Genomic DNA, 24038 nt, shown 5'->3' on the forward strand with positions numbered 1-24038 from the left:
CCAGGAATTCCACCTCCCTGGTATGAAACTGACACTTCTCCAGTTTCACCCACAGCCAGTTTTCTCGCAGCTTGCTCAGTACCTCTCTTACATCTCGCACATGCTGCTCCTCATTCTCTGAGTACACCAGGACGTCATCTAAGAACGCTACGCAGTTCTTGTAGAGCAGTGGCCCCAGGACGTGATTCATGAATGATTGAAAGCAGGCGGAGCCCGCTTGTAATCCGAAAGGCATAACCCGGTACTCAAAAGCCCCCAAGGGGGTGAACATAGTGGTCTTCCACTCATCCCCCTTTCTCACACGTATCAAGTTATATGCCCCCCTAAGGTCCAGCTTGGTAAAAATTTTCCCTTTTCTCACCCGTGTTAGAATGTCATCAATTCTAGGCATAGGGAAAGTCACTGGTTCTGACACTGCATTTAGGGCCCTGAAATCACATACAAGCCTGGGCTTGCCCGTGTTTTTTTTGTCCACAAAGAACACTGGGCTGCCCCCCACCGCTCGTGACTCTCTGATGAAACCTCGCTTGAGGTTCTTGTCAATGAACTCCCTTAACTCCTGCATCTCACTGTCTGACATTGCATACAGCTTGCCCACTGGCAATTGTGCTCCTGGGAGTAAGTTAATTTGACAGTCAAAGGGTCTGTGTGGGGGCAGTTTATCTGCTTCTTTTTCGCTGAATACGTCAATCAAGTCAGCGTATTGTGGTGGCACCCCCCCCTTGTCCATCACTTCCATCCCTGCTAGAGTGGCCCTGGCCCCTGCCTGAGCCTCTCCCTCCTTGCAGTGTTCTAGGCAATGTGCTGATCCAAAGGAAACCACTCTCTGATGCCAGCCTACTAGCGGATCGTGTAGCGCCAGCCAGCTCATACCCAAGATAATAGGAGCTCCTCCCAAGGTGGCTACGTTAAACGCTATCAGTTCTGTGTGTCTTGCCACCCTCATTATCATTGGTACAGTCTGTTGGCTCACTTCTCCTCCCAACAGCTCCCTCCCATCAATCGTGGTAACCTGCAAAGGCTTACTTAATGGGATAGTCTGTATCTGGTGTTCAGCTGCAAACTCCTTACTCATGAAATTACATGAGCTACCTGAATCCAATAGCGCTTTTATCTTCAGTGGGTGTCCGTTTGCCAGTTCCAGCAACACCTCTATCACAAGCGCTGGTCTTGGAGGTTCCGGCGTGGGCACATTCACTACTCCCTGGCCTGGCTGCTGTGCCCTGATGTTGGCAACCAGGCGTTGGCTTTTACTTGCTCCGTGATTTCTTCTTCCTCCTTCCCCCCAACAGTTCCCGCCATCCCTTGCCATTCCTTCCTTTGCGGACAGACTCTGGCAAAGTGACCTGGCTGTTGGCAGAGATAGCATCTCTTGCCGCTCTTTCCCTCCTTCTTCCGCCCTTCACTGGTGTTTGAAACTGCGCGCGCGCGCGCGCTGTTCCAAGTTCCATCGGCTCTGCTGGCGGGAAAGGCTGCTCCGGAATCTCTGGAATGCGGAAGTCCTTCCAACGTTCCCCCTTTCCTTCCCGCTTTTCCATAGCTCTAGCCTCCTGGCGTGCTCCTATGGACAGCGCTGATTTAGTCAGCTGATCCATAGACTCCGCCCTAGGCGCCCGGGAAAGTTCATCTTTCACTGCCGGAGAGAGACCTTCTTCAAACAGCATTTGAATAGGTTCACTAGCAAGGTCCCACCCCAGTCTATGAATCAGCATGGTGAACTCAGTCCAGTACTCACGTACAGATCGGCTCCCCTGTTTACACGCCATTAACTGTCTGCGCACCACCCCCTGCTCGATCTCGCTGGAAAACATCAAGTCCATGGCGCGAAAAAACTTCATTGTGTCCTTTAAGATTTCATTATTGGCTGCCATCAGGGGCCGAGCCCAGTCCTTCGCCCCTCCCTCTAGATGGCCAATCACGTACGCCACTCTAGAGTTCTCATCGGGGAAGTCATCAAACAGTAGATTGAGAGCATATTGCATCTCTGTCCTAAAGGCTTGATAGTTCCTGGGATCCCCCCCAAATTTCTGCACCAATCCAGGCACCCGTCTGGCAAGTGGGGTGGTTTCCCCTTTATCCGCATCTTGAGCCCTCCTCTCCTCGAGCCTCGCCGTTTGCAGCGCCAGCTGGACCTCCAACGCCCTGTACCTTTCTTCCAGGCTTGGACCTGCTCCAGCTCCAGCTCCTGCTCCTCCGGTTCCGGCTGGTTCGCTCATGATGCCCTCTGCTTGCACAAGCTGCTTTCAAAGACTGTCAGATTGCTGTGATGGGATAGTGAGCTGCTTGTGCGTAAAAGCTTGATCCCTCTGGGGTTTGGCTGGTCATCCAAACCGAGGCACTAACAGAGCCCCCAAAGCATGACTCCGTCAGTCGCTGGTAGAATCTGACAGTGGGCGTCTACGGAATTTACGCCAACATAAAAGCTGTTTGACGGACATGCGCCTTCGTGACTCTCTGCGTGACAGTTTCCGGCGAAGGGTGGGAGTTCCTAACGGGGGTCTTGTTACCTCTTCGCTATTCTCACTAGAAGTATCCCAGAGCCTCCCCTCCGCTGTGACTCCTGCACTCCCCCTGCTGGTTCCTTCCTCTGCTGCAGATTCTCTCCTATTCTCCTGGAGCCTGTCCACCACCTGTCCCTCCGATGGCAGTTCCCTGACACGTTGTGAGGTGCAGCCCATCACTTGCCAGAAGTCCATCTTCAAGAAACTGCAGTCCGTGATCTAAGAATCCAAACCGTTCCCGTTTACACCATTTGCGAAGCCAGTTGTTCACTTCCACTATTTTTCCCTCTCTCCCTGGGCCACGTCGTTCAGCTGGGAGGACAGATGAGATGACAATTTGTGCATTTAATTGCTTCAATTTCCTGCCCAGAGCCTCGTAATCTCTTTTGATCTTCTGGAGGCTATTGCTTGCAGTGTCATTGGTTCCCACATGAACCAAGAGGAAGGGGTATTTGTCAGTGGGTTTTATGATTCCTTGCAGTCGTTCAGTTACATCTTGGATCTTAGCCCCGGGGAGACAGCACACTTCCCGAGACATCTTGTCAGGCCCACAGATCACTGCTTCTGTTCCCCTCAGTAGGGAATCCCCTATCACCACTACACGCCTCCTCTTAGGTCTGGTCGGGGTTCTACCGTGAGCTGTCCATTCCAAGGTCGCCTGCACATTCCCTGAGGACTGACTTTTCTGCTCGTCTTCATATACCTGATCGACTGTGGGATCAGGGATGAGGGAGAGATCCTCAAATGGAGTCTGCTCTTTGTCTTCCATGCTAGGGGAGAGGACCTCAAAGCGATTGTGTATTTCTAAACAATCAGAGCGAACCCTGGGCCTCCTACTTCTTTGAGTCACGTTTCTCCATATATCTGGCTCCTGTGTTAGTGAACTAGCCTCCTTCTCAGGGGAGTCCCCTGTCTCCTCCTTGGTGGAGACGGTGTGCTCTGTTGCTTCCAAGAAGAGCTCCAGCTCTCTAATTCTTTGGAGCGTAGCTACACATCTTCAGAATTCACCAGGAGCTGTCTAATGAAGGTGCCAGGCACATCTCTGTGGGGAGAAACTCAGGAGTTGCCACCATGTTCAAAATTAGCCAGGTGTATTTTGCAACTGGCGCGGGTCCAACTGTAATCACATGGAGATCTCTGGATGCCAGGTTGATGACTGACATCTCCATCTGGCTGGCCCCTCCAGCTTTCTTAAGCAGATAAGCAGAAGAGCTTATTTATTAAATATATAACCCACTTTTTTATTCAAGGAGTCCATGGTTCACCCCCTCCCCAGTTAATCCCTATGGTGACTGTGAGGTAGGTGAAGAGGCTGTGCCTGACTGCAAAGTCACCCAGTGAGCTTCATGACTATGTGGGGATTTGAACCCTGATCTCCCAGGTCCTGGTCTGACACTCTAACCACCATGCCACACTTACATGAGCACCTTGAATTGGACCTGGAAACAAAATGGCAAAACAGTGCAGCTGTTTCAAAATGGGAGTCGCTTGATATCTAACTGGAACCCACCCACTGCATTGTGAGCCCAACTGAAGTACCTTTAGCAAATGAAAATGTAATCCGATTGAAGTTTCTGAGCCATCTTCAAGCAAGAGCCCCACAAAGAGTGCATTCCAGCACTCTTGCAGCCTGGAAGTTACCAGAGCATAGAGTCCAGTGGCCAAGCCATCTCTGCCCAAGAGGAGCAATGTCATTAACAGTTGTAACAATTAGGCCCATTTGGAGAAATTTCCCAGAAGACAGGCTGAAGTATTTTTAGATCTATGGTCTTGTAGTGACCCCAGGGGTTAGGGTTGTTTAAACGCATAACCAACCACACACAAAAATCCAGTAACTGAAAACAGCTGAAATCAAGTGATTAAATTGTTTACAACAGAGCCATAAACCCTGATCTGGTGTCTTGGCTTGTTTATTTATCTCCTGGCTTTTTTTGCAGCCATATAACAAGGTTGCTTACATAAAATCAAAGCTCGAGCAAACTTCAGCCTAAAATATAACGTGTGTGCCAAAAACCACCAGCAGATCCATGATAAATCAAGTTCCTTGGTAGGCAGACCAAGATAAAATGGTCTTCACAGCCCACTGGGCGTAGTGCAGCAGAGTACATTTTTTCAGGAGTCGGTTACAAATCCTTGGTGCTACGAATGAACAGGCCGGCAGCAAGACCTGCAGATGGGCATATGTAGTGGGACGGAGGTCAAACCTTAAACTGAGCCCAGAATCAAACTGGCAACCAGTGAAGCAGATGGTGTATTGGTGTAGCTTGATCAGGCAGCTCCTTGTCAGAACCCTTGTCACCCTTCAAGTGTGTCCCCATGTAAAGAGCACTGCAGTCTTCAAACCTGGAAGTGGCAAGTACACAAATATAATGGAAGCCAGGCCTGCTTACTGCAGAGACCCATGTCAGAATGCAACCCTGCACACCCAATACTGGAAATCTTTGGGTTGTGTAGGGTGACTCGATCGGGGTGGGGTATCAGCTACTGCAATGCTCAGCCTAGATTTTGGGAGCAACCATTGTTTATAACATTATACTTTATTGGCTGATCTCTCTGCTCATTATCCATAAACAATCCAGTCGGTTTGCAAAGGAAGTGACCTCTAATCAGCAAAGGGCATTAGAAATAAGGGGACTTGCTGCTGCTGATACAGTGTGTGAACTAGGAAGCTGGCTGAGGCCGTCAAAACCCAAACAGCTATCTGCCTGTCCATCAAAACCACATAGCAGAGTCTTCTGGGGATGTAGCACTCCAGGCTGCAACTTGGAGGGAGGGGACTGGGGTGTTGAATCAAGCCCCATGTAACGAAGGCTCCTTATACGTTGACCCCCCAGGCACATACGGGATGAGGTTTAGCCAGGAACACCTCCGTGTAATGTACTAGAGCTCTACGTTCAAAAGAGTTCTGTATATTTATTTCTGCATAGAATGGCTTTTTAAAAAGTGATTCCCATCCTCCCCCATGCACTACCCGCAGTCCCAAACAGCACAGTTCAGGAAGGATTCTTTCAGTAAATCATTTCATTATGTGTGTTGCTGTTGCTTAATGCAAGAAATCCAGAATATCACCCAACTGCCATTTGCCTCCTATGCTGGAGACAGCATGCCTCTGGGTACCAGGGAATCACAAATGAGAAGAGATGCTGCTGCACTCAGGCCCGGATTGCAGGCTTCCCACTGGGGCATCTGGTTGGCCAGGGTGCAAACAGGGTGCTTGACTTCGAAGGCCTGATCCAGCAGGCTGACTCCTCTGCTCTAATTCCCTGAAGGTCTGGATCACCCCCAGCACCTCTGTCCCATTGAGTCAGACCTCACAAACATCCCATGGTCAAGGCAACACAGAAAGTGAGCTGTTTTGTCAGCTGGGTGGGCAGGTGGAGGCATGATCCAAGGTCATTTAGGGATTTCAGGCTGGCTTGCTTCTTTCCTCCCTGCTGTACAACTTGTGTTTCCAGCAAAGCAGATGAGAACAACCGGAACAGATTCCCCGTTTCGACTTGGGGAGGGTCATGCACTCTGTATCGCTCAGCAGCAACCAAAACAAGAGTGTGGCTTCCTTTTCAGCCCGGTGCTGCTGCCTGGAAACAGAGAGGCGGCGGCAACGGTGGGTGCAGAGTCAGCAGCCAAAGCAGCCTTCGGTAACAGAGTCAAGGAGCTTCGCAGTTCTTGTGGTCAGAAAGAACAAATCCAGAAAAGCGGCAGTTGGCTGGTGGAGGAATGCCTGGCTTGGCTGTTGGAGTGCTGCTCAGCAAGCTTTCGCGTCTTGCTTTTCATGAGCCTTATTATCGTTCATCTTCGTTAGAGTGACTCGGCAAGGTTCCCCGTCTCTGGCTTCCTTCCTGCTCACTGTGGCTCCGGAACAGCCTCCCTTAAAATGGTTCCCTCCAGCGAGAGGGGCAGTGGTGGTGTAATGGTTAGAGTGTCAGACTAGGACTGGGAGACCAGGGTTAAAAACTGCACTCAGCCATGAAGCTCACTGCCAGAGGGCTGGTCACTGCCTCACAGGGCTGTTGTGGGGATTAAATTGTGCTGAGTGGGGAAGAATCACGTTTTCCACTTTGAGCTCCTTGGAGGAAAAGGTGGGCTATAAATACATGCAATCATAGAATCTTAGATTTGTAGAGTTGGAAGGGTCCCTAAGGGTCATCTAGTTCAACCCCATGCAATGCAGGGATAAAAATGAGGTAAAATAAAAGTTTTGGACTACAACTCCCATCATCCCTGAATGCTAGCCACAAAAGGCTGGGGCAGATGAGAGTCGCCATCCAAAATATCTGGAGGGCACCAGGGAGCAGAGGCTGTTCTGGAGGCTGGAGAGGAGGATCAGTTGGGTTTTGCTCAGCATTGAAAGTGTTATAGTGCAGGTACCGTTGCCTCTGTTGCCCACACCGATTTCCCTTGTCATCTCTGATCCAACAAGTGTGGCAGGCTTTTTTTTCTATTACAGCAACCTCAAAGCCTGCACAACCTGTGTGACCAGAAGCAGGAGAGGGATATCTGCAGCCCTTGACACCTTCTTTCAAAGTGCCTTGATCCCTGGAGGAGGAAAAAGCAAACCACTGTAGCCATGCAGCCAGTCTGTTGCTGGACTACAACTCCCATCAGCCCTGAGCAGCAGGGGCTGATGGGAATTGGAGTCCCTGGAGAGGCAACACATTGGCTAGTTCTGCACGCTTGTCTCTGAAATGCCACACAAATCCCTGCGTGCCCCCCTATGCCGTTTTCCTAATGGGATTGGATTGGATTGATCTTTATTACGGCCATTGGCCCGTTACACGACAGTTTCCCATACCAACATATTATACTTAAACCTCCAAATTTAAAATCGCCAAAAGTTACAAAAGACGAACAGTAACCGAAGCAAAACAAAAACCAAAACCACCATCATACCTTACAGTAAATTTGTAACCTATACATGCCCTCAAGGATATCAGTGGTGATATCGCCTAAAACATAGATCATGGTTTAAAACAATGGTGATATCACCTAAAACATAGGTCATGGTTTAAAGGGGTTATCCGAATCACACAGGAGACCGTTTCTCTTCTTTAGGGATAGGACGCTGATCAGGAATCTGGCAACCATGAGTGATTTTAGGGGGTCATCATCAATTAGTAGGTATCTCAGTTTGGCTTCAGTCGTATCATCGGCAATTCCCTTAAGATATTGAGCAAGAAACTTGCTCCTGGCCGGTAAGTGAAAAGCACAGTCAAAAATTATGTGATGCAACGATTCCGGTGCCCCACAATTACAATCACATAAGAGCGATATCTGTCCATTGGAGAATCTATTTCTCAGCAAGTTCGATGGGAAGGTGTTGAATCTTGCCTTTACAAAGGCATATCTATGAGCTGAGGAAGTTAAAGAATTCAAATAGTTTGGGAGCCTTAAGAGGGGTAATAAACCAAGATTTAGAGGTGAGCAGGTACCATTGCCCAAGACCATTTTCTGCTGCAAGTCCATCTCCTCTAGCTTACAGGTTACTGTTCCTTTAGCTGGAACTATGTCCTGCTCTAGTAATTTGGATGGGGAGATTCCCATTGCCGTTATTTTCAGCTGTAAATTTTTACCCATGGGCTCTGGAAATCGTCTCTCCACATACATTGTATCAAGTACAAGTTTGGGAGATTGTGCCATAGAGATAACCAATGACAAAGTATGTGCTTCCACAGAGCATTTTCCAGGGATACAATATTGTTCCACGCGTAACGCTGTATTACTTACACAGTTGGGCAGTTTCAATATCCCTCTTAAAAACTGATTTTGAATGACCTCCAGGTGAGATAGGTTGGCAAAAGTCCCCCAAATTGAGATGGCATAAGCAATTGTCGGGATCACCTTGGCCTTGAAGACTTTCAACGCCGATGGTATATGAAGGGCTTTCCTAATGGGGGCTGCCCTACATTCCCCCCCCCTTCTCTTTGGCTTGTTTGCTTCTCTGCCTTGGGGTGCAATACAGGAGACTGCTGCAGAGAGGCAAAAGCTGCATTCTTCCTGATGTGGGGCAGCTGAGGCTAATTCGCCGTCCTCCTCTGAAAACAACTGACTAGCACGAGCCTTTCCAGATACCAAAAGGGCTCAGATCCAGCTGGTTCTGGCGTGGTTTTCTGTAAACAGACTTCCCGGAGCCACTCCTGATCCATCACTTGTTGGCTGCAGCCCAGAATGTTGCACTCCAGAGAGCAGGGCGAAGAAGTTCATGCTGTATTCGCAACAGAGCTTTAGTAGCAGGAGAAGGAGCTGCGCAGAGGTTGTTAAAAGGTGCCTCTGTCCTCGCATCAGGTAGCTGTGAAACTGCCTTGGAGTGTTGTCATCACCATTGCCATCATGATTATGTGATGCAGGAATCTGCTTATAGGATGTAATACAATAGATAAAAATAAACAAAACCAGAAAATTTAAAACAATGTGCAGTACAAAATCCCTGCAATGCCCAGCCAATAAAGTATTAATAAGGCAACCTCAACACCCCACCCAGCGTGGTGTAGTGGTTAGAGCAGTCTTTCTCAACCTTTTGTCCCTAGCTGTGGTTGGCCAACAACTCCCACTATCCCTAGTAGCCAAGACCAGTGGTTCAGGATGCTGGGAGTTGGAGTCCAACAACAGCGGGGGACCCAAGTTTGAAAAATGACCTGGAAGCTCAGGGTTCAAATCCCCACTCTGCTGTGAAGTTCACTGGGTCACTTTGGGCCATTTGCCGTATCCCTGCGGGTTAAGTGAGGGGGGGGCATGTATGCTGCCTTGCGCTCCTTGTAGGAAAGTTGGGATATAAATGCTAATAATTGTAATTAATAATTAATTAATAGTAATAGATGGGCACCACAGGCACCAGCTCAATTACAAACTGCCTGAGTGAACAAAAAGACCTCAGATCCAGCACCTAAACAGGGGGATGCGGAGTGGCCATTGCTAGTTATTGTGATATTCAAAAGCAGATATTGTGCACTGTGCAAGAATGAACACATGGGGAAAGCTAGTTTTGATGGCAAAACACACGGCTTTCATGCTCTGGAAGACCCAAAGAGCCATCGTTCTTGTGATAGGAAACACACCTGGTAGCATTACAGATGGCGGGTGGTGGAAGACTTCTGGCTACATGGGAAGTCGTTGGATCAAGGTAGTGATTGAGGCACGGGGCCAAGTGTGGCCCTCCAAGCCTTTCTCTCTGGCCCTTGGAGCTCTTCCCAAGTCACAGCCTTCACCAACTCCACTTTGCATCCTCCCTGAGCACCTTCATCTGGCTGGAATGTGCCCATAAACTCTAGTTGGATGGGGGGGGAAGGGTTAAGTGTGTGCATAGCAATTGCTGCCCTGCCCATTGTTGCTTCTGGCCTCACCCACCACTGACACACAGGCCACAAAAAGCTGCCTAGAAGGGAATGCAGCCATTGAACTGAAAAGGGTTCCCCATCCTTGGGCTTGGGTGCTGGGCTTTGTCTAGGCTGGCCAGCTGCCCCATTGCTCTCCTTTGAGCAGCTGACTTTGCTGGTTGTTTTGAGAATGACACAGGTTGCTTCTGTCCTGAGAGTCTTGCATTGGCCTGAAATTAATGGCAGCAGTCAGTTTCATTGGCACATCCCTGGTTTCCCCTGTGGCAACAGGCTTTGTTTGGAGGGCTTACATGCCCCTGGGCTGTGTGTGGAGTGAAACCCATTGTCTGCTAATAACTTAATTGCCTTAGTCCAATTCCTTCTTCACTTTCAGTTAAATCTCTTGGTGCCATCTGGTAAGGTGGCAGCAAAAATAGAGATAACCAGGGACAGAGCACATTTAAAGTTGAGTTTGATGTGCCCTTTGCAGAGCATAGGAGGCTAAGACATCAGAATCTTGTTTCAGAGTCTTAACCTTGAGGCCTCTCAGTTGCGATAGTGTTCAGGTGCAGAGCAAGCATTAGAGGGGAAAACCTCACGAGAGCTTAATTTTCAATGAAGCTCTTCTAATCAGCCAGTGAGTTTGTTTCTCTTGGGGAAAATGCTTTCACTGGGATTCCCTGGAGAAGTGCTGGGAAACCCTCTTCCCTTTGGCTCCCAGCTCCTGTTTGTTTACAGCAGCTTGACCTTTCAGTTTCCTTTTCAGACTGTGGCCTGGGAGTCACCTGGTGGCAGCTCCTTATAGGGACAGCCTTGCCATGTGGTGGTGGGTTTGTAATAAAAAACTGGGGTGATTTGGCTTCTTTTCTGCCTGGAGAACAGAGTAAGCAATGAATTCCACGTAAAGGAGTAAAAAAATGCTTGTCCATCTCTTGGTAGCAATTTTTTTTGCCAGGGGGAGGAGGGTTGTTGAGCTTCTCCTTTCGTAGAATTATGGAGCAGGAAGGGACCACGAGGGTCATCTAGTCCAACCCCCCGCAATGCAGGAATCTTTTGCCCAGTGTGGGGCTCAAACCCACGACCCTGAGCTTAAGAGTCTCATGCTATACCGACTGAGCTATCCAGTTGTGCATTCACAATTTCGAACAGCTTCAGGTGTTGATTGAACCTTAATTTATTTTTTAACAACTTTCTAGCTCTGCTGAACTGTCAAAAGGAGGGGAAACCATCTGAGTCCAGGCTGGGGAACTTGTGGCCTTCCAGCTGTTGTTGGACTACAGCTCCCATCATCCCTGACCACTGACCATACTGGAGGGGGCTAATGGGAGTTGTAGTCCCAATGACACCTAGAGGTGTGCAGGTTCCATACACGTGCTTGGAGAGGTTGCCTCTGGGGATTTCGTTGTATCTTATAAACTCAGGGCAGCTTGCTTGGGTCTGGTGGCACCACTGTGGCCTGGGTTCTGTGCTTCTGATATGGGGCAGAGAATGCTTCTTGGGGCCTAGCCCTCTCCTGGACAGAGCAAATCCCTGCAAGGCGTTTTGAAGGAGGCGCTACAGATCCAGAACTGGCAAGCGTCGGCTGAGGCCCTTGGAAAAGTTCTCTCTTTTGTCACAGAAAGCAACCTCTTAGCTCTGTGCTTTTTCTCTTTTCCACATTCACTAGATGGAAAGCTATGAGCTCTGGGAAAACTGCCTGCTGGGATGCTTCTGCTAGTCATTTGTGAGAGTCTGGTAGGTTTTTTCTGGCATTGGCTGTGTTTGCTCCAAACGATGGAGCTAGTCCTGAGGCAGAAAACATTAACCAGAAGGCCAAAATCAAGGGGCTAAAGAGAAAGGGGTCATCTCTCCCTGCTTGCTGTGGGTCTGAACAGTGCTAGCCATCCTTGGATGTTGGCAAGATTCGTCTTCAGCCATAAGTGGGCATAGGGGAAGAAATTTGGTTCGGTTTGCATTTTAATGTGGCTCTCCTTAATTTGCACTTCCTGAAAGAATATGCAAACTGAATAGACCAGGGGTCAGCAACCTTTTTCAGACATGGGCCAGTCCACCGTCCCTCAGACCATGTGGTGGGCCGGACTATACTTTGGGGGGGGGGGGGGAAATGAATAAATTCCTATGCCCCACAAGTAACCCAGAGATGCATTTTAAATAAAAACACACATTCTACTCATGTAAAAACACGCTGATTTCCGGACCGTCTGTGGGCCTGATTGAGAAAGCAATTGGGCTGCATCCGGCCTCCGGGCCTTAGGTTGCCTATCCTGGAATAGACCCTATCCTTCAACACCTTCGGATTTTGCAGCAAAGTTCTGTTAAAAATGCATCTATTAGGTAGAAAGTGTACTTAAAAAGGCATAGTTAAAATAATATGCAAAAGTGTATTATCATATCTTCACTTATACATAAAAATGTAGTGCGTTGTCATGCTGCTCGCCTGGCTGCCCATCGCTGCAGGTGTGAGGAAAGGCCTCCTGGCTCAAGTGAGCTGTTTAACGCAGAGGGGATGGGGAAATTAAAAGAAGCGAGGCTTGGAGCAAACTGTAGGGGAGAAGTGGGGCAAGCTGTGGGGGGGGTAGGTGACGGGTAGTGTGAGGTGTAAAGGGAGGGGGCGCATAAGGTTTGGGGGAGGGCAAAGGGGTAGACTGGTGGATGAGCACAGCCTGCAGGGGTGCCAGTCTCTACTTAATTATACAGTGGTACCTCAGGTTACATACGCTTCAGGTTACATACGCTTCAGGTTACAGACTCCGCTAACCTAGAAATTGTACCTCAGGTTAAGAACTCTGCTTCAGGATGAGAACAGAAATCGTACTCTGGCGGCGCGGCAGCAGCAGGAGGCCCCATTAGCTAAAGTGGTCTCCAGGTTAAGAACAGTTTCAGCTTAAGAACGGACCTCTGGAATGAATTAAGTACTTAACCTGAGGTACCACTGTATTACAGAAACTGTATCCCTGTCCATACATGGATAAGCCACAGTTTTCGGGTTTCAGGCAGGAACATTCCTAGCCCTACTTGGAGAGGGTGGGGATTCAACCAGGGACCTTCTGCATGCAAAACAACTGCTCTAGCGCTGAGCTACTGGCTAGTCCATGTTCAGTAGCTCTTCTTTAAGAGACCAGTAAGGGCCTGTCACCCCTGCAGCCCTTTCAGCTGCCTGGTCATAGAATGATGGAAGGAATCCTGAGGATCTTGTCCAGCTCTCCCTGCAGTGCAGGAATGTGCAGCTGGCCCATATGGGGGTCGAACCTGCAACCTTGGCCTTAATCAGCACCACGCTCTAAGCAGCTGGTCCTTGGCCACTTAGCCCCTCCTTCACCATCGGAGCACCCAAAGTAGTCCATGGGCCCATAATGGCTTCAGGACAGTTCAGCAAAAGGCGTCCAGAGATGGGAGTCAGGCTGAGAAAGAGATTTTGCAGCAGAATGAGGTGCTGTCACATCTTCTGCCCGTTGCTGTGTAAGGAGTCATCTGCAGTGCATACCTGGCTTTGGAGAAGCACCTGAGAGAAGCAGCAGAAGTTCAGGAACGTTTGATCTTCCATCCTGCCTCTTTCCTGAAGGTGACCACCAACAGTGCCTTACCTGAGAGCTACAAATTTGGTTCTTGGACCTCTCCACTCTTCTACCCAGTGCTGCAAACTCACTCTCCAAGAATCGAGTTCCCACAGGTGTCCTATTCTCTCTGGTGACGGAGGTCTGGGAGCCTCGCCATGCCAGGCCTGACCCCTTTATTGCTGCCCACCCATGTGCACAACTTGAAGCTTTCTCCAAATTCTTTGCTCACAAAGGGGTTGCCCGGAGATGTGGTGGCAGATGCGTTTCCCAGGCTGCCTGTGCGATGGAAGATTTTCAGCTGTTCCAGTGAATCCATTGAGTGGGGAGTGAGTGGGGGCTGGTATTTTGTCTCCTAGTGCATTGAGAGCCAGGAATAAATTGCTTTTCAGTTAGAACTAAAAGCATGCAATTGAGATGACTGCTCTGTCTGAGAGCAGGGTTCTGTACCCTTTTGCCAGAGAAGGACCAGCTTTTACAATGAGGGTTGCAACCTGTGTGTCTTTTGGAGGCAGGATCCACAGGGAAGCTGTTAATTGCCTGCCTCTGTAGCAAAGCTTTTTGTGGGGCAGCAGTATACCTGATGTTCCACTTAAGATGTGCCATGTTTGATGGTTGTTCTGTTTGGTATGCGTTCATTTGCCTCATCCCCATAACTATATGTGGACTGATTAAGGAGATCAGTTTCCATGCCTGAGCCTTCCAGTAACAGAGAGATAAAATCACCTTTATTTAAGGGGGGGGGGGGAACTCTGTTTCACCCACGTGTTCAGGGTGGTGATGTTCTTCCCCTTGATTTTTTTGCAATCCATGAAAGCCACAGTTATGTTTGAAGCCTGCTATTTGATCTGCCATTAGCATCCTAATAAGGAATCTAATTCGCTAGAAAGCTTTTGTGAAGAGCTAAAAGATTAGGTGGAGTTTTTTGGGTTCTTTTAAGCACACTCTCCAAGGCTTGAAGTAGAGTGGCTCTGGTATAGAAATACTTGGCACATGGTTTTGAAATCCGTCCACAAACCGAACATTGCAGGGTTCATCCCTTTTTCTTTGCTATGTTAATGTGGAGGCCTGCACCTTCTGCTTCACCCACATGGTCTAGTCTAGGCATGTCCAAAGTCTCTTTTGGGGGCCTAATTCAGCCTGCCGGTCAGTTTAATCCGGCCCCTGCGGCAGTTTATTTCTTGGGGCAAAAATCCTAAAAAAAAGCTCAACAGCTTCAATCCTAAACAAAGGTCAGTAACTTTGGTCAGCCCTTCATCAAATCTGGCCCTCTTTGGAAAAAAGTTTAGACACCCCTGGTGTAGTCCATGGGTAGGCAAAGTAAGGCCCGGGGGCCACAGCCAGCCCAATCGCCTTCTCAATCCGGCCTGCGAACAGTCCGGAAATCAGCGTGTTTTTACATGAGTAGAATGTGTCCTTTTATGTAAAATGCATCTCTGGGTTATTTGTGGGGCATAGGAATTCGTTCATCCCCCCCCCCAAAAAAAATAGTCCGGCCCTCCACAAGGTCTGAGGGACAGTGGACTGGCCCACTGCTGAAAAAAATTGCTGACCGGGGTGTAGTCTTCTCTCTCTCCCTCCCTTCCTCCCTCCCTTTGTGTTAGGTTTTTTTGAGCTTCTTTTTAGGTGCCATAATGAGCTTGACTGGCTGTGCCCGGATGACACCGCTGCAAAAGATGTGCTGTCAGTCCCCCAGATGGCATGGGGAGCACCTGCAGCTGCGAATGAGCAGAAGCTGCAGGAATTTGCCCTCTTCTAAGCTGCCTTAGGAATGGCTTAGAACAAGACTAGGTCAACGAGGGAGGCCTTCAAATGCCTTTGGACTGCTGACCTATTTGAAGTTCGGTTTGCATATTTTGGGACGCGGGTGGCGCTGTGGGTAAAAGCCTCAGCACCTAGTGCTTGCTGATCGAAAGGTCGGCGGTTCGAATCCCCGCGGCGGGGTGCGCTCCCGTTGCTCGGTCCCAGCGCCTGCCAACCTAGCAGTTCGAAAGCACGTCAAGGTGCAAGTAGATAAATAGGGACCGCTTACTGGCGGGAAGGTAAATGGCGTTTCCGTGTGCAGCTCTGGCTCGCCAGAGCAGCGATGTCACGCTGGCCACGTGACCCGGAAGTGTCTCCGGACAGCGCTGGCCCCTGGCCTCTTAAGTGAGATGGGCGCACAGAGTCTTGCCAGAGTCTGGCAAGACTGGCCCCTACGGGCAGGGGTGCCTTTACCTTTACCTTTTTGCATATGTTCAGGACTTAATCCTGGTGGAGAAATGGACCAGCAAAATCCGAGAAAGAAGATAACATAATAAATCCAATTATTTTTTACCATGGCTGGTTCCACTTCAGTTCATATGCCTCAAATAAGGAGCATAGGTACAGGCCACCCAAATGGGGATGTTTGGAAGGATGTTTTTGTATAATCAAAATGTGTCATTTAAATATATATATATGCACCTATTGTGATAAGTTCTGTTAAGTTTGTGTGAGAGTGGGAAGAAGGAGTGGAGAGGAGGAGAAAACCTAAGTTTTGTTGAAATATGATGTGTTAATGTTTTCTTGAAAAATCATTAAAATTATAATACCTTTGGACTGCGACTCCCATCATCTCTGGCCATTGGCTGCATTGGGTAGTGGGGCTGCTAGAAGTTGGTGTCTGAAATATCTGGAAAGCACCACATTGACTTTTACTGCATTAGAAAGTGGATGTACATCTTTAAATAAATGCATTTTTAGTTCAAGAGAAAGGCAGGTAAGAGGTGACATGTTTATCAGATTATGCCTGGCATGGAGAAAGTGGATTGAAGGAAGTTTCTATCTGTCTTAACCCTAGAACTGTTGCAGGAACCACTCAGGGGCATTCAGTGAAGCTGAATGTTGGTAGATTCAAGAGAGAAGAAAATCCTTCCTCATGCAGTGCATAGTTAACCTGTGGAACTCACTTCCACAGGAGGCAGGCATGGCCACCCCCTTGGGTGGCTTTAAAAGAGGATTGGGCAAATTCACGGAGGAAGTGAGGGGCTATTGATGGCTGCCAGCCAGGGTGATTCTGCTCAGCCTCCACAGTCAACGGCAGCAGTGCTGCTGAATACCAGTTGCTGGAAAACACAGGAGGGGAAGTGGCTATTGTGCTCCAAACCTACTTGCAGGCGTCCCACAAGCATCTGGTTGACCATTGTGAGAACAGGATGCCGGACTAGACGGGCCATTGGCCTGATCCAACAGGCTCTTGCTGTGTTTAGACTCTGCCAGGAGTAAATCTCCAGAATTTTAGCGATAATGTACTATCCTTATTGGCTATTTCATTTTACTCTTTAGAAACCTTGCTTAACATTTCTCTGCCCTAACCCAGATATAAATGCATCTGGCTAAAGGAGAATCAGGAGCTGAAAGGGCCAGGATGTGAACCCAGCCAGTCCTTCTGTAGTTCTCCTTTTGCAGAAGGATAAAAAAACCGGGTCAGAGTCGCTGCCTCAGCTCAGGAGGGTGTTGAAAATGCAATAGTGGCAGCTTTTAACTGGACTCATAAATCTGTTCCTTTTTGCAGATTAGCCACCCCTAAGAATTCTAAGAATGCCCAAGGAAGGGAGAGAGCGGCTACGGTTTAAATGTATCGCCTTGGTTTCTGCTGCAGTTGAATCAAAGCTCCCTCTGATATCAGAGTCAGAACCACTCAAAGGACACACAAGAGTTATTAATAACTGTATTTTATAGCAAAAGAATCCAAGCACATTTGCAGAGTGCAGGAGCAGTTTGCACTGCTTTTAATGTGTGTGCACGTAGTGGCTATTTATGTCGTGTCATCAGTGTACGCTAGTGTTTCACAAAGCATGGGAGAGGTCTTTGCCCCAAGTGGCTTCCAGTATTAAGAGTCAAGATGATGCCCAAGTGATCAATGTGCTCTGCAGATGAGAGCATCCCCCAGATGCCATCTTATCAAGAGCTCTCTTCCTCAAATGTAGGAATTGGGCCTTCAATCTTGTGGCATCTGTTGACAACCTTTCTCCCTTTGCAAGGCTGGCCTTGATTGCGATAAACAAATCTGTATTAGAATTGCTTGTAGATGTTTTCAGTTGTTTCATCTCTCTCCGAGGGATAGCTCAGTTGGTAGAGCAGGAGACCTGCTCTAATCTCAGGACGGTGGGTTTGAGCCCCACTTTGGGCAAAGGATTCCTGCATTTCAGGGGATTTGGACTAGATGATCATTGTGGTCCCTTCCAGCTCTAGGATTCAAGTGTTTGCTGCCCTGGGCTCCTCTGGGAGGAAGGAGCAGGGTGTGAATTAATTAAATAAATAAAAACGGAGGCAGGGTGTATATGGGAGAGAGTGTTTCATTTTTGCACACTTAACTGAAAACTGGGGGAACTCGCCAGTTTCTGTGCGTGTACTTGTTTTGTTAAGCATTTTTGTTGCAAAGTTGCAGGTGAGCTGCTGTTCATTCAGCAGAAGAGCTCTACCCATCACATGGCACTGGCTGGAGACCAAGTAATAGGACCCTTTTTTGGCCAAACCCCCGTAAGGCTGCTCATGAACATCTTCCCCACAGCTTAAGCTTTATTCTCTCTCTCTCTCTCTCTCTCTCTCACACACACACACCCCAGGGAGAGCTTGCCACTTCCCAGCCCAGAAATGTGCAGATTTCTTCAAATGATCTGATGCACAAAGATATTTTGGGGCAGTTGTATAACTGGATGGATATACTGATTGACACTGCTCACACTTTTGCTTCCTCACTTTAGTTCCTTTGTATGGCGCTTCCCACAGTGAGCTGTGCCCAAAGTGGTTTTACAACCAACTTTTGGAACATCAAAATACAAAAGCATTTGGGAGTGGAGAGAAGAAGCCAGCATACCAGTTACTGAGGTGTACAATAAGGGGGTTGTTCCAGGATATGGCATAGCCTGGCTTGCATAATTCCATCCCCAAAACACCTTAGTTCTCCCTCTAAAAGGTGCAAAGAAGTTATAATGTTTTCAGTCATAGTTTAACAATGCAGGGCCTGGGAAGTTGTAAACCTTGGTTTGTTGGAAGATATGCCATGGTCTCATCACTCAGTTTGCTGCTGCTGCTGCTAGTACCCTAACACACCCTGCCACACCAAAGGATTGAATACTTATAAATGCAGAACGAGTACTACATGGCACTTGTAGCAGTGCTGGTTCTGTGAGTCAAAGTGCTGCCGTGGCTGCCTATGGAGTGAGGCAATCACGGTTAATGGGGCGTTATGCAGTACCTGACAGTGTGTTGTCTTGTCTCCTGCCAGGAAAAGACGAAGGTGATTGAGCCCTTGGACTACGAGAATGTCGTCTCCCAAAAGAAAGCGCAGATCTACAGCGACCCTCTCCGGGACTTGCTTATGTTCCCCATGGAAGACGCCTCTGTGAGTTGTTGCTGCTTCTCCTCCTCCTTGGCATTTGGGTCTCAGCTGCAAGCTGGTCACCTCATTTCATTTTTGCTTGTTCGAATAGTTTATTTATACCTCTTCATATTGCCACTTCTGAGCAGCACACAATAGGCACACAGCCTTGGAAATTGATGAATGCACCTGCCTGTATCTTTATTGTTGAAAGAGGGTTGGACAAATTCATAGACTTAATAGAATCCTAGAATTGTAGAGCTGGAAGGGACCTTGAGGATCGTCTAGTCCAACTCCCTGCAGTGCAGGAATATGAAGCTGTCCCATATGGGGATTGAACCTGCAGCCTTAGTGCTATCAGCACTCTACCGCTCCAAACAAATGGAGGAGAAAGCTGTCAGTGACTGCTAGTTGAGGCAATAGCAATGCTTCTGAAGACCAGATGCTGAGAATTGCAGGACAGGAGAGGGCTCTTGGGCTCCTGCAAACTCCTTTTGTATTCACACCGGATATGCTGCCCTTTTGCCATGCAGAATTGTTACTTTGGAACTTTGACCCTCTAGATATATACCGTATTTTTCGCACCATAGGACGCACTTTTTCCCTCCTAAAAAGGAGGGAAAATGTGTGTGCGTTCTATGGAGCGAATGCAGGCTTTCGCTGAAGCCTGGAGAGTGAGAGGGGTCGGTGCGCACCGACCCCTCTCGCTCTCCAGGCTTCAGGAAGCTATCCGCTAGCTGTGGGAGACCAGCTCTCCCACGGCTAGCGGAGCGCTGCATTAATCCTGAAGCTTGGGGCGTGCGGAGCTCACACGCCCCAAGCTTCGGGATTAGCGCTCTGCTAGCCGTGTCTAGAGGGACGCAGGTGGCGCTGTGGGTTAAAGCCTCAGCACCTAGGACTTGCTGATCGAAAGGTCGGCGGTTCGAATCCCTGCGGCGGGGTGCGCTCCCGCTGCTCGGTCCCAGCGCCTGCCAACCTAGCAGTTCGAAAGCACCTCCGGGTGCAAGTAGATAAATAGGGACCGCTTACCAGCGGGAAGGTAAACGGCGTTTCCGTGTGCGGCTCTGGCTCGCCAGATGCAGCTTTGTCACGCTGGCCACGTGACCCGGAAGTGTCTCCGGACAGCGCTGGCCCCTGGCCTCTTGAGTGAGATGGGCGCACAACCCCAGAGTCTGTCAAGACTGGCCCGTACGGGCAGGGGTACCTTTACCTTTACCTAGCCGTGTCTAGGCTGCGGATAGCAGCCTGCTTCCCGGAGTGTCGGGCGCCCTGAAAGCAGAGTGCCCGGTGCTTCGGGAACACATCCGCAGCCTAGGCAGCCCTGCGGGAGGTCCCGCAGGGATGTCTAGGCTGCGAATAGCAGCCTGCTTCCTGGAGCGTTGGGCGCCCTGAAAGCAGAGTGCCCGGCGCTTCGGGGACACATCCGCAGCGTGGGGAGCCTTGCAGGAGTTCCCTGCAGGGCTCCCCACGCTGCGGATAGCAGCCTGCCGCCCGGCGCAAGGGGCGCCCTGAAGCAGAGCGCCCCTCGCGCCAGGCAGACATCCGCAGAGTGGGGAGCCCTGCAGGCGTTCCCCGCAGGGCTCCCCACGCTGCGGATAGCAGCCTGCTTCCTGGAGCGTTGGGCGCCCTGAAAGCAGAGCACCCGGTGCTTCGGGAACACATCCGCAGCGTGGGGAGCCTTGCAGGAGTTCCCCGCAGGGCTCCCCACGCTGCGGATAGCAGCCTGCTGCCTGGCGGGTGGGGCGCCCTGAAGCAGAGCGCCTGGCGCTTCGGGAATACATCCGCAGCGTGGGGAGCCTTGCAGGAGTTCCCCGCAGGGCTCCCCACACTGCGGATAGCAACCTGCCACCCGGCGGGTGGAGCGCCCTGAAGCAGAGCGCCCCTCGCACTGGGCACACATCCGCAGCGTGGGGAGCCCTGCAGGAGTTCCCCGCAGGGGAATTTTTTCCCCCTTTATTTCCCCCCCAAAAAACTAGGTGCGTCCTATGGTCCGGTGCGTCCAATCGTGCGAAAAATACGGTATATGTATATATATGTATATTGACTGATTGATTGATTGTACTTATATACCACTTTGCAGGCAGATCTTGCAGTGTGGATTTGCATAAGGTTATTGCAACAATAAGCACAATTTTTTAAAAAAAAAATTACAAAAGAATAAGAAAAACAACTTGTTTGTATAGAGGGTGAAAACTGTTTCTTCTTTGTCTCCCCTCCCCTCAGGGCAGGGTGGTCCTTCAGATGCCCATGTTGTGGCCAAACTTGCTGGAGTTGTGGATGAGCAGCATCTGGGATGAACAAAAGTTCCCATTCCTGCTGTAGACACATCTGCATTGTAGCTCATAAGAACCTACAAGCGCTAGGAATCAGGCCATTGGTCTGCCTGGTCCAGCATCCTGTTCTCACAGGGGCCAACCAGGGGTCTCAGTGGGAAGCCTGGAGGCAGGACCAGGACACAAGAGCAGTGCTCCTCCCTCTTCCATCCCTCTGCAAAGCCCCCTTACAACTCTAGTCATTCTGCAGCCTCTGACTGCTTTTACTCCCCCTTCCAGGTATCTGTTGTCGGGCGCCAGAGGAGGACTGTTCAGTCTACAGTGCCAGAAGATGCTCTGAAGAAGGCTCAGAGTCTCTTTGTCCAGGAGGTAAGGGTCCTGAAGGCTGTGATACTGACGGGGTGCGCATGCAAAATAGGTCTTGCTCCTTTCCCCCTTTAGGTAAAGGAAAAGAGAGAGACCTGGGTGAATAGTCCTTTCTGCATGTTCCAAAAGCACATAGAAAGCCTGCAGTGACGCCAGAGAGTTTAGGGCAGGATGGGGCAGCTGCACACACACACACTTTGTCATAGTCAGTTTATCTATGTACCACATTTTCCACAACTTCCAGGTGAATTGTAGTTTCATTAGGAGAACCGTAAACAGCTGCTTCAGATTTAGGTGCAAATCCAGCAGGCTTGGGAAGATTTGGGCCCTTTTTGAAAGAGTTGGTGCATTTGGAACTTAAGCTTCCTGTGTTGTGTTGCTCAAAAATGAAGGGTATTTCTTCTTTGTTGAACTCTGCATTAAAAAAAAGTAACTGAGGAAATTGATGTTTGTTTATTTATTTTTTGAAAACCAAACGTGTGACTTGCTTCCTCTTTTTAATTATGAAAGCATGACAATAACTGCTGGGGACAGACAAGCATAGAACTGAAAAGATACTCATGACGTCGCCTGTGAAGGGCTTTCTTTAAATTATTTCTTTAAAATAATTTTGCAAATTAAGACAGGGAAACAAGACCTCTGGCCGATGTATCTCAGAAGTGCAGAACGATTTTAAGTGCAAAGCAGTTGATAATATTTAGCTCAGTACTGTCTGTAGAAGTGGTGGGGAACCTTTAACTTCCAGCATCTGCATAGCTTTTGGTCAGAGGTGGTGGGAGTTGCAGCTCAGCCCTATATTGAGGGCCACTGATTCCCCATTCCTGATCTACACTGACTTTCCAGGGGTTCAGACAAGGAGTCACCCCTGGCCCTGATAAGGAGCATGCAAGGCAGAAGCTCTGCCACCAAGGGTGAGTCTATGTAGTAGCTCTGTATACAGGAACATAGAAGCTGTTTGACACCAGGCCAGGACTTTAGTCCCTCTTCCTCAGCACTGTCTACCCTGAAACTGCTATCCAGAGTTTCAGCCAAGTGTATCCCAGGCCTTCCGGGGAAGGGTGCATGCTGTTCCACTGAGCTAAACTGAAAGAATGGGCGAAGATTAAATTGTGCAAAACATGAGTTTGAGGCAGTTGAGTTCTGCAGGAAGCAAAGCACCCACATGAATCTTTCCTGTACCTAATTTTGTAGTTCCTCATATATGAATTAGCAACCTAATATGAATTAGTTTATAATTCTGGTTTTTGTTGCAGTCTTTAGCAGCAAAGGCAGCTATGAACTTTAACCGCCTTGCATTCAATTTCCTTCACAGTGCATTAAAACCTACAGCTCAGACTGGTACACAGTGAACTACAAATATGAGGACTACTCGGGGGATTTCCGAATGCTGCCATGGTAAGTGTTTCCCCAGGGGAAATCAGCCTCTTCACAGCCATTCCTTTCAGTAGGATGTCGAAACCCGGATGTTCAGAAGTTCCTTAAACATCCTTCTAGCCGCCTCCCCTTCACACAGGCAACCCAGGTCATGGTAGTATTTCTGTTTCATTGCCTTCATTTCAGAGGTGTCTCTGCTGCCTTTCAGCTAACACTAAAAATAATAAAAATTTTTGCAAGTTTTATATACCTCTTAATCAGCAAAATCCTCTAAGCCTAAAACCTAAAACAGTATTTACTATTTATTCCATAAGATTTGATTGTAAAAATACACCCTTGAATACAGAAATAAAAGAATGAAATTATCAGTTAAAAAAAATAGATACAAGAAATAATTAACATCACTGTTCAGCTAAACATCTGATTCAAACACATGTAAGCTTGGTATGCATCCGGATTCGGCTTGCATACGCAAAAATGTTTCCAGCAGGTACCGTGAAGAGTGCAGTGAAGGTGCCTGCCTCACATCAAGTAGCAAGGAGTTCCAAAGTGCAGATGCGGCTGCTGCACAATATAAAATACTCATTTAAAAATACTGATCAGACATGAAAAACAAGTTAGCATACAATTTATCAAAATCCAACTAAAAGCAGCAGTTTAAAAACAATTACCCATACTAAAATACACAAATACAAGAGGCACAAATACAAGATGGGTGACACCTGGCTTGAGAGCAGTACATGTGAAAAGGATCTAGGAGTCTTGGTTGACCACAAACTTGACATGAGCCAACAGTGTGACGCGGCAGCTAAAAAAGCCAATGCAATTCTGGGCTGCATCAATAGGAGTATAGCATCTAGATCAAGGGAAGTAATAGTGCCACTGTATTCTGCTCTGGTCAGACCTCACCTGGAGTACTGTGTCCAGTTCTGGGCACCACAGTTCAAAATGGACACTGACAAACTGGAACGTGTCCAGAGGAGGGCAACCAAAATGGTCAAAGGCCTGGAAACGATGCCTTATGAGGAACGGCTAAGGGAGCTGGGCATGTTTAGCCTGGAGAAGAGGAGGTTAAGGGGTGATATGATAGCCATGTTCAAATATATAAAAGGATGTCACATAGAGGAGGGAGAAAGGTTGTTTTCTGCTGCTCCAGAGAAGCGGACACGGAGCAATGGATCCAAACTACAAGAAAGAAGATTCCACCTAAACATTAGGAAGAACTTCCTGACAGTAAGAGTTGTTTGACAGTGGAATTTGCTGCCAAGGAGTGTGGTGGAGTCTCCTTCTTTGGAGGTCTTTAAGCAGAGGCTTGA

At 48.7% G+C, this 24038-nt stretch overlaps 2 protein-coding genes across 5 annotated transcripts in view; one reads left to right on the forward strand and one right to left on the reverse strand.

The window, feature by feature from the left end:
* Positions 1-24038, reverse strand: part of KLHL13 (kelch like family member 13) — a 570056-nt gene that overhangs the window by 171982 nt on the left and 374036 nt on the right. The gene's annotated exons all lie outside the window — the stretch shown is intronic.
* DOCK11 (dedicator of cytokinesis 11) overlaps positions 1-24038 on the forward strand; it is a 176124-nt gene that overhangs the window by 6191 nt on the left and 145895 nt on the right. For all 4 annotated transcript variants that reach the window (XM_083722672.1, XM_083722673.1, XM_083722674.1 and 1 more), the window contains exons 2-4: positions 18617-18733; positions 21262-21351; positions 22661-22743. In XM_083722672.1, coding sequence (XP_083578798.1) covers positions 18617-18733; positions 21262-21351; positions 22661-22743 — 290 coding nt within the window. The remainder of the gene's footprint in view (positions 1-18616; positions 18734-21261; positions 21352-22660; positions 22744-24038) is intronic.

The sequence above is a fragment of the Podarcis gaigeae genome (assembly GCF_964106915.1).
Source record: "Podarcis gaigeae genome assembly, chromosome: Z".
Lineage (NCBI taxonomy): Eukaryota > Metazoa > Chordata > Lepidosauria > Squamata > Lacertidae > Podarcis > Podarcis gaigeae.